The following is a 10,547-nucleotide window of genomic DNA, read 5'->3' as shown; positions in this document are numbered from 1 at the left end:
TGGTTTGAACTCAGGGTTTTAATACAACGAAAAGCGGCAGTAGGAAGACTGGAAAACTTACTAGGCAATGCACAAACTGAAGGGCTGAACATCGGCAGAGCAAACTGACATAGATTGACGGCAACACACGGGCAGGAAGAAACGGGAACAAACTCAAACAGTTACAAAGCACAGAGCAGCAACACAAGATGATCTAACAAGAGACAAAGGGAACACAGAGGCTAAATACATGAGGTAGGGAGCAAACAAGGAACAGGTGGTAACATCAGGTGACACACATTAGGCCGGGGCAGGACAATCAACAAAGGCGGGAAAACACAGGAAGTAAACTGGACAAGACAAGACAGAAAACCAGACTATCAAACTAAAACAGGAAACAGGAAAAACAGACAGAAAGCATGAAATCAACTGAACACAGAAACTTGACACAACATGAGACAACACAAGGGAGAACAGAGAACACAGGAATCAACCAAAACCTACACAATTCAGAATAACTAACAAAAACAGGGGACATACAGAAAACTACAAAGAAGCAACAGAAATGGCACAAAATACAATGCAACATGCTGAAACCATAACAGTGAGCATGTGTAGATTTTTATTCATTTTTCCTTTGGGTTCTCTAGTGTGTTTGTGCAATGCCAAACATATTAAAATAACTGACGTGTGACAATTTGTGCTGCCAAGTTCTAGTCTTTGTGTTAAAATCGAAGTAAACATCTTAGGTTCCCGCCCACACGAGTGAAACCATTTGTGCATTTTAGTGTGGGGAAAGGCTGTACATTTGTTGGGAGGAAGTGTACATGAGCAACAAGGGCAATTTAGCTTGACAATTAAAGCATCTATCTCTAATTTGGATCTCCCCTGGTGAGTTAAGTGGGGGACGCTAAAGATAACAACACCAAGGGCTTATTAACATCACTTCAGACATTTCAGAGGAGGTACTCTTTCCAAGCCTAGCATTCTCCTGTCTCATTGAAACTTAAGACACATGCAGGGACACACATGCACGCTGACCCGTACACTGACCCAAACTTTCACACACATGGACCCACAAACATGCACGCACACTCTGCAGTAGCCCGATAAGCCTCACGCCTCATCAATTGGCCCCTGCAAATGTCAAACTGAAGCCATCTCAGTTTACTGATAGGGAGTGGGCGGGAGTGAATGAATCAAAATTTTCGTCAGTTTTGTTTGCATACGCTGGAGATTACCTAAATTAAAACAAGCTTGCAGAGACATAATCTTTCAAATCCTTCTACTTATACATGATGAAAAGAGGTACAGTAGAAAATCTTAAAATATCCCCAAAGCCGAGTCCAAGAGATGAAGCTTACGTCAACAAAAAGCAGCTTATAGCACTTCTCAGAGGAATACTTATCTTCAAACCTTGGGCCTGAATAAAGTCAGGGAGGACATGAGATGAAATATTAGTTATTGGTTGAAGGGTCACATACATTCCAGATGCTGTTTCATCACATATTAAAACAACGGCTCCATAGTGTCCTGTTGGGTTGGTTGTTCAGCTAATGTCACCATCAAAACCAAACTACCCCGAGGAGGGGGTTTGTGCCACTTACATAAGCACAATAGCTTGAGTAAGGGATCACCCAGTTGTGCAGGATGAGGAAAACACGTTGCCTGCCAAGAGAATTTCTCTATGTTTTACGCAGAGGATTCCACAGATGGTTTTAGGCTCACCCCTGTTTTCGTTATGACTCTGACCTCGATAAATGCCTCTTAAAAGGATTTGTGGATGGCTAAATCAGGGGTTAAATTTTTATCTATGCACCATGATGCAATCAAAAGTATTATTTGCTAACATGATGGCACAACTAAAGTCCTTCCTGGGAAAATGAAGAAACAAATGAATTCCGCTGCATTTTTATTTGACTCTTTTCACTCATACATTTTGAAATGATAAATTTAGTTGAACTTCTTGTCTCCTAAGCGTTTTTATATAAGAATGTTTTCGATGCATTTGTTTTATTTTCTCCCTGAGGGCTTCAGGAAAAGTACAGATGTTGCAGACTCTCGGGCAATGTTCAGTTCCGAGGGTTTCAGCAGTGAAAGCTGTTTCTGGCAGACCTGGGGCATTTGTCTTTGACATTGTGACATGAAGTCTCTAATTTGACGATGTACTCATGGACCCTGCAAGGAGAAAACAGCCTGTGCTAGTGCTCAGCTGCCCCCTGGCTCGGGTGACCTCTGCTTAGGCACGGACCTTCAGTCTTAATTGTGTCTGGAGGAATTCTGCTGTCTTAAGACAAGCTTAAGTTAAGAACGGAGTTGAAAAGCAGTTAAACAGACAACAGGGTGCTCTAGCGCTGCACAGTGTGGCAATCTAGTCTCGTCATTTTAATCAACTGTATACTACTCAACCAGTTTACAGCTCAAACAAATGAGAGCTTGAGCGGTAACAGGGATGGCATTCACTTGTATTTGCTTCTGTGAATAAGTAAATGTGCATTTTAACAGTTTACTTTTCTTGACACCCTCAAAACCTTAGTGCTTAAACTCTTAAAAGTTTGTGTTTTAAACTAAATAAGAGACAGTTTTGGACCCTACAAGGCCCATGTCAAAGGCAAACTATGTCCAAAGAATTTCATAATATCAAAGTGAGCTTTTAAGAAAACAGAAAAATATATTGGTTTTTACAGTTTATGCCTGGAAGCTATTTTCCTGTCTCTGACACTTCTGTTGCCGTCACAGCAGAGCCTAATTTGCCCTCGATTACTTTCCGACACTGATCTAAGCTTTGTCAAGATATGTTAACATCCATCCCCTGACTTTTTCGCGCTAAATCTCCACACACATTAGAGGAAAACACACATCTCTCCTTTGATTGTGAAACACAATCATCTCCCGCTTCATTTGGCATTTAACACAGCTGTGATTTCTTCTCCCCTCTCCCTCAGTGATCATCTCTGCGTTGATTGCCTCTCGCTACGCTGGCGTGGCTCTCGGGTGTAACATTTACAGGACTAAAGGCTGGTTTCACTGGAAAATTTGCGAACAGAACAGCTGATCAAGAAATAGATTACGTGAGTGACATTAACCTCATAAGGTGTGAGAAGATGCAAAAAAAACAATTTTTTTTTAATGAAAAATCATGGACATTAAAAGTAAACGCAACAGCAATAGATGTTCCTTAAGCCCACACCTAGCTATTTAGCTTTGTTTAAAGTCACTGTTATCTTTTTATCTTTTGTGGAAACATATAGAACATTTTGACAGGTGTTGCATGCATGATTCAAATAAATATTTACAGCACATTATGTGATATAATTGTACAACTATCAATCTACAGCTATATTCTTTAATAGACACACAATATGGTGTATGTACACTATTTTGATTTTGTTCAGACATCAAGATTAAATATCAAATCTACAGTTTACACACTAACAATATGCAAAAATGAATGGGCTGATATAACATGACTTTCAAAATGATCACACTAAGACACAATACAGTTTGTGACACTGTCTGCCATTCAGAACAACAAGCATAATCTCATTTTGGCGCCCAATATTTGACAAATTAGCATTTCTCGGGACAGAATATATCTCCTCTGTCATTGAAGCACAACATTTTATCATACAAACAGCATGAGAAAACATAATTTTAACATAAATCTGAACAGCACATTTACAAACACTGCAGTCACCATGACTGTTAGATTTCCAGACTTAAAACTGAAATGACAGCTCAAAAATGATGGTGAGGCTTCTTCACTGTCAGAATTGTTAGCTACTGCACCTCAGCATGACACTTGACATCACTGTCACTGTTTCGTTGCTTACGTCCATCAGAATAGCAGCATAGGCACCCTGTATACAACGGAACATATGGATGAGGAAGTACACAGTTACAGATAACCACAGATCCACAGCCTTAGTCACTGTATCAATGCTTAAACATCTGTAAAAACAATCTGACTGTGGATCAGTGACTATGGGCAACATTAACCTTACTGCGAGAGCCAAGTTAAAGTCAGGAAGTGAACATCTTCTGGCTGTGACCTTTCACCTCTGAGCCCACATCCTGTCCCAACTTCAGTCTTCAGTCGGCATAGAGGATGAACCCTGAGAATGTGCTATATTTGTTGCTGTTGCCCCCGTGGGCCTTTCCCCCATCCAATTTTATGAAAACCTCATCGCCTGCATCCAAATGAAGGATGACACTGTTGCTGGCGTAGTCATAACTCTGATCCTGGTCTTGGGCAATGGCGCTGGCCCTGACCTGGAATATGACACGCACACACATACAAGGAGAGAGGAAGTGAAGAAATGTAAGATGCTGAGGAAAAGATTACGAATGAAGAATTGTTTCATTACCTCTATATTAGCAAAATGCAGTCACATATCATCAATAAAATGCTAAAATAATTACTATAAATTATTATTAATAAGGCTGAAATAATAGTAATGACACTACTGAAGTACAGTAGTAGTAAATAATTTGACGCACACAAACAAAAGACTTGCTGATTTACTGGCTGACATGAGACCACACCTATTTGCCATGTATAGGTTGACTAACAATCTTATTTTAAGAAAAGCATATTTGCAAGACGTGTGAACTGAATTTGAGAGATAGTGTAAAGTGTGTCCCTTGTGGTGAATATCTTGTTTTTCGCTCATGACTCAACTGAAAGGGTCAGGCCTGAGTCAGTCTGCCTCTGAGGAAGGATGGCGGTGCATATACTCTCCCTTTGCGTCATTTTCAACTCTTAGATCCACCTTTTTTTGGGTGGACCACTGATAATGCCATGTTTATCCCAAATAGAAGTGTCATCGTGTCAACACAGGGTAATTACTGAGGGTGTTAGATCTGCAGCATAAAGCCCAAATCTCTTCTGCATGTGTGTGTAAAAAGGGAAACTGGGGGGGAGTTACTTTATGTACAGTTATCCCCTCTAAGCTTTCACTAATGTGTAATGATCTGGGTTGCCATGTTGGCCATTACGCTGCGACTGTGTAATCCCTGCTTCAACCAGATTCTGGCGACAAGTTCTAAACTAAGTTAGAACCAAAATAGGAATGTGGAGTTCTAATTAGTGCCAATGCAGAACAAAAGCATATATCAAGAGGCTGCAGGGTCTGAGAAGAGAATTTGAGCCACAGATGACAGCAAGATGGTGGATTTGTGAGACCTGAGGGCAATACAGCCAGAACTCCTTTCCCTCCCTGTGTCCACCCTCAGCGCTACTGAAGATGATGTCCACCACTGACAAAAAGACACATCGTAAATGCAAACATATTGTCTATAGCTTGTATGAGAAATGTTGTGATTTTAGCCAGTGACTTGCACAGTAGTGGCTAAAGTGTCCTGACACCACTTTGCCCCTCTTGGACCAATTAAAGACATAATTACTACATATTGTTGTTTTCCTTTTCCCTTTAGATTCATTATGTGTAAATAACACACATTCAGTTGTATCATTGTGTAGGTGATCTAATCAGCAAGTATAGTTGGTTTGCATGTTTGCCTGAAGCCATGTTTATATGACTTTTTTGTTTTTAATTGATCCTCATTAGCCACATAGAGACTGTATATTTGTTTGTGTTTTGTAACTATCAGCATCCACCCTGATAGTGTGTATTATGAGTTGTCAGAACTTTTAGTAATACTTTAATTCATTTAAAAGAATACATTTTCATAATAAGGAAACATTGTATTAATGGTTAGATATCTTGGAGCTCATAGTTATTTAAGACTGTAATAGATAATACATTTTTTAAATATGGTAGATAAACGTAGCACAGTATTTACAGTGTCATTGCCCTTGAAAGGAAGCCGGGGGAGGCAGCTGAAGGAAGTCTTTACAAAGCGATAGTCAGCCAACAGGTGAATCATTCTGATTAAAATATCTAGCTAACAGTTCTTCCACACTGTGTCTCTAGTAAGCATCTCTTTTTATTTTGTTAAAGTTAAAAGTAAGCAGGTTTTATGGAAAAATTGAGACAATGTAAGAGAATAAAATTATATTATTTGTGGTAAGAAGTGAAATATGTGTGTGTTTGGGCATCCTAGTTGATACAATATAGTGTACCAACATGCAGGATAAGGAGTGGGTGGTAACATGAATACTGTACCTTCAGTATTCAGTCTAATGCCATGGATGTGGTGTTGTATTGCACTGTAAGTTATTTTATTCTTTTGTGACAAAATAAGACAAATATCTTACAGTATGATGCAGTTCAACGTGACAGCAAAATGTGTTTAGTGTGTAGTATCTCACTATGCAACCTAGTAAAACACAGACGAAATGGCCACAGAGTTGAACCCATAGTTCTATGAAACAGTCTCCACAAAAAATTATCTCTATTAGATTCACTAATATGGCAATAACTGTCTGGCCATTTCACTGGATTACATTACAGGTGTTAATGTCTCCAGTCTCTGTACAGTCTGCCGCAGCCTGGCTGAGATGTTTGTAGGAAAATGTCTAGTCTCAGATTTACATGGTGTTTAATCAATTTCATCACCTGGGGCTTTAAAGACATTACAACACTATCCATGAGTATAGAAAATGTCATGATTCGATATTGAAACGCCTGAGTCTGACAGGCAGTCTGATAACCCATACTAGTGTAGCACATCATGGTTCCGTGAAGTTTGTTGTATTTCAAAGGGCACCAGCTTTGAACTAGCCACTACCCCAGGCTGTGTTTTGATGTGTGCAGAGTTGAGATAGCACTGCACTCCTTCCACTCACTTCAACATGTACATCACTGGATGTGTAATATGCACAAATACACAATCTGGCAGCATGCCACTGTGCATTGTCATTATCTCGGACTATAACACTAGACTAAGTCAGATCTAAAATCACTATCCACATGAATGCATGACTACTCAATTTAGACTGCAAGCACACTGGTTACACTCTTCCCTGAGCATTTTGGATGCAGGTTTATTCCAGTGTATGATTCAGGGTTTTTAACTTATGGTAATAATTATACTATTTGTACGGAGAAATCCGTAATTTTTTTTTAATACAACATGAAATTATTAAACATTAGGAAGTGTTTGAGAAGGTGTCTGAGCATTTAAAAGTGTTACCCACCAGACTATTCTTGATCAGGTCAGCCCACATGCTGGTGCCATCTCCTCCCCTCATCAGCACATTGTAGATGAAAAAGTAAGTGCCAGGAATCTTACAGGTGAACTTGCCCGTCGTGCCCTCATAGTTACCACCGATATTAGTCACCACGTCATCAAATCGTAAAATATCGTAACCTTCTTGGGGGTTTCGTAGTCCTGCATAAAATGCCACCCGAGGCATGGTGCTGTATGTGGTTGTACTGACTGCCCCTCTACCCCCTAAACCTAGAATCCCTGTCCGTACAATGTCCACACCATCTCCCGGTGGACCCTTAGGTCCTGGTGGGCCTGGCTCTCCAGGTGGTCCTGGGGGTCCGGGCTTGCCTGGACGTCCTGGTTTGCCTTGTGGGCCATGAGCACTGTAAGTAGGCAGAGGTGGGCCAATGCTATGATCACTCAGATCTGCATCGTTGTTCACCTGTAGGCCTGTGGTTGCTGCATCTGTTCCTGCGTCCACACCTGTATCCGACGTGCCCGTGCTGGGCAAGGGGTCACAAACCATGCGGCAGGTACCCAGCATCTCGTAGTGGCTCGCAGTGTCATCTATGCCACCTGTGCCAACGGAGCTGACCAGCACAGGAATGAGGACCACCAGAACCAGGACCAGCATGACCCCCACAGCAGCTGCCACCAGGGTCTTCCGCCCGATGCTCAGCCGGGAAAGGGGCTGCGCAGCCAGCGTGGAACTCTCCGGGGTGGAAATGGTGACTGTGGGTAGTGCGTCCACCTGGCAGAACGAAGACACAATGAGGATCTTCAGTGGTGGAGATGGTGCCCAGGGAGAGCTGGTATGAGTGTGTGAGTGAGTGACAGAACCGTGTAGGAGAAAGGGAGAGGGAGTGGAGCAAGGGACCGAAGTGATCAAAAGGAGAGAGCGATTGAGAGAGTGAGGAGAGAGAGTAAGTGGAGAGGAGGAGGGAGAGAGTAAGACAGCTTGAGAGGAAAAAAAAAAAAAAAGATGCAAGGGGAGGAGAGAGTGAGCAACATACACTCACTAACAATCTGAGTCAGGGCTGAGGAGGGCACTTTCCTACTGGCAGATGTGAAAAGCCAGGGGGGACATAATGAAGTAGTGTGATATATACAGCATAGAGCATCATAATCCATCAGTTCATTGGATGATGAAGAAAAAGATTTGAGGGAAGTTTGCTTAGATGAGCAGGATCAACATTTTAGGAAAGACCACTCATGTACTACCACTTAAATGTATGTACTCCATTCTTTTGGCCATATCCTTTACATCTTTCAATAATATTACACAGTTGCCATTGGTATGGTGTTGTGCACTCATGGAGGAAAACATTTACCAGAGGACCTCATTTGAGACATCTAATAGTCAGCAGCCAGGTATAGATATATATTTTTTCTGGTATAGTTTTCTTAGTTTAATGTGAGAGTTTTATCAAGGTCTGAATGTGTATATTTCCCTTACCTGCCTATGTGTTTGTTTGGGTGTGTAGCAAGAGATCTTGTATACTGGCATGATTCCAAGCATCAATGTTCAATCAAGCTGTGATCTTCACCAAAATGGCAAACTTTTAAAGGCGCAGTTCAAAACTTCTAAGTAAAACTCTGTTCTTATTCTATTGGTAACGATAAGATTTTACTCACTAAATGAATTGCTGAGACCTAGGGTTGTGGCAACATCACTAGAACACAAGTGGTCCTGCAATTAAACTGATTGCAAACGAATCCTACACCATTTCTGAAATCAAAGGTGATCATTATAACATTATGCAAAACTGTGTTAGTTTGCTGTGTACGTGATTTTGCAGTAACTTCACTGATCCACAAAGGGATTTTTTTACAGCATTTTGAAGAAAATAAATATTGCGTCCATGGCACAAGGGTGTGCAAACCAAAAATGACATCATCACATAGTTTGTGAGGCTCCGCAAGGTGTCGGTCATGGTATCAAATCTGCCCCATATGAGATAAACGGTTGTGATTTGCCCAGCCAGGATCTGGTCGGCTGGAAATCTGTCTGAAAACAATGAGCTAAAAGCCACTAAACCACTCCGTATAGCTGAGGAGAACTACAGAGTCAGGTGACTTTGTGGGTTTGTCACCACAAAGCGACACCTTTGACATTACGCACACGTCATTTGACCCAGAAAGTACCTTTGCTATAACAAATTTGACTGAGAGTTTTCCTCTGCAGATGCAGTTAGTATGATCCTTCCGTGCTCTTTATTTGCATTGTGTTGAGTATTGTGAGTGTTATATCACTTTAGCACATGTTTAGGTTGGTGCCTTCATTTGGGGGGTTTCCTATCCTATTGACTACAAACTATTAGAGTGTAACATCCTTTTGGCTACAGGGATATAAACATTATTGTTGTCTTGCACACAGTCCATTCAAATAACTATTTCTCTCTGTAATGTTGGCTGCAAAAGAGATTTTTGTGAGTTTAACATGCTTAAATTGACAATTATCTGCAAAGCCGATGAGTTTTACTGTGCTGATTATGGTATACATTCTTTGCAGTGGTTGGAAATGTTTTGTTGAAGAATGATCTCATGGTTGTGGATGTTCTATTACCTACTGTATCTGATGCATGTAAGATGTTAGACTTTTAAAATAACAATCCAGTACATATTCTATATTAATAAAATAAATCTGTTCCACATGAGTTGGCTGAATAAACTCATACTTGTCCAAACTCAGTGTGTTGGCAGAGAGGACTCTGCTTGACTCAGGAACCATTGCCAGCTGTCAGTTGAGTCTTCTGGGGTTTTTTTTAAACTCAACTGAGTTAAAGTGTTATACAGTATATTAATGTGTCTGAATAATTCCATGAGGGATGGGTCATGCAAATCATTCATTTTTTATCAATACAAAAAAAGTGTATTAAAGGATGCAATTCAGAAGTAAAAAAAAAACAACAATTTGGATCTTAATAATGGTTAAGCCATAAAGGCGTGCTGTACGGTACAATATGTTTCTATATATATAACTATACACAGGAAACCTTGTACATGATCTCTCAGAAGATAACTAACCTTCAAATCATTAACAGATGTAACCACAAAACAAACCAAGTCACATTGAAGGAAGGTACATAGACATGGCTACAATAGGAATGAAAATGTTGGTATCATCCATTGGTGCTAGATTTTCATGAGAGTAGTATAAGCAGAGAGTAGTCCTCCACATTTTTGATGCTTCTGTTGTCACAGGACCTGACAATGGTACTGAGTCAGACACCTCGAGCAGTGCGTTCTTGCTGAGTCTTTTTAGCTGATGACAACATACACTAAATCAGAGAGATGACCACATACGAGAGAAAAGGTATATTTTATCTTCTTAAATATTGTATTTAGCAAATTCTACATATAATACTTTACATGCATATATATATATATAAACTGGATCATTGTTACAAACACATCAGACTGACAAAAGAAAACACACAACAATCCTACTG

The 10,547-nt window shown here is 40.4% G+C and overlaps 1 protein-coding gene across 1 annotated transcript; it reads right to left on the bottom strand.

The window, feature by feature from the left end:
- On the bottom strand, window positions 1-8,015 carry LOC120551796 (C1q-related factor-like). Its single transcript, XM_039789381.1, has 2 exons — window positions 7,082-8,015; window positions 1-4,251 (listed from the first exon to the last, which is right to left on the bottom strand). Exons 1-2 carry the CDS (start codon window positions 7,727-7,729, stop codon window positions 4,072-4,074), a joined length of 828 nt encoding a protein of 275 aa, XP_039645315.1. The 5' UTR covers window positions 7,730-8,015; the 3' UTR covers window positions 1-4,071.
- Between the last annotated feature and the right edge of the window lie 2,532 nt (window positions 8,016-10,547).

Source organism: Perca fluviatilis, chromosome 21, assembly GCF_010015445.1.
Source record: "Perca fluviatilis chromosome 21, GENO_Pfluv_1.0, whole genome shotgun sequence".
Lineage (NCBI taxonomy): Eukaryota > Metazoa > Chordata > Actinopteri > Perciformes > Percidae > Perca > Perca fluviatilis.
The sequence above is the reverse complement of the archived record's forward strand: the minus strand, read 5'-3'. Positions and strand labels throughout refer to the sequence as shown.

Excerpts from the sequence above, each read along its gene's own strand:
- LOC120551796 (XM_039789381.1), bottom strand. The coding sequence starts at position 7,729 with ATGCTGGTCCTGGTTCTGGTGGTCCTCATTCCTGTGCTGGTCAGCTCC. Across the intron at positions 4,252-7,081 it reads ACCTGATCAAGAATAGTCTG|GTCAGGGCCAGCGCCATTGC; the intron begins GTGGGTAACACT and ends GTCATATTCCAG.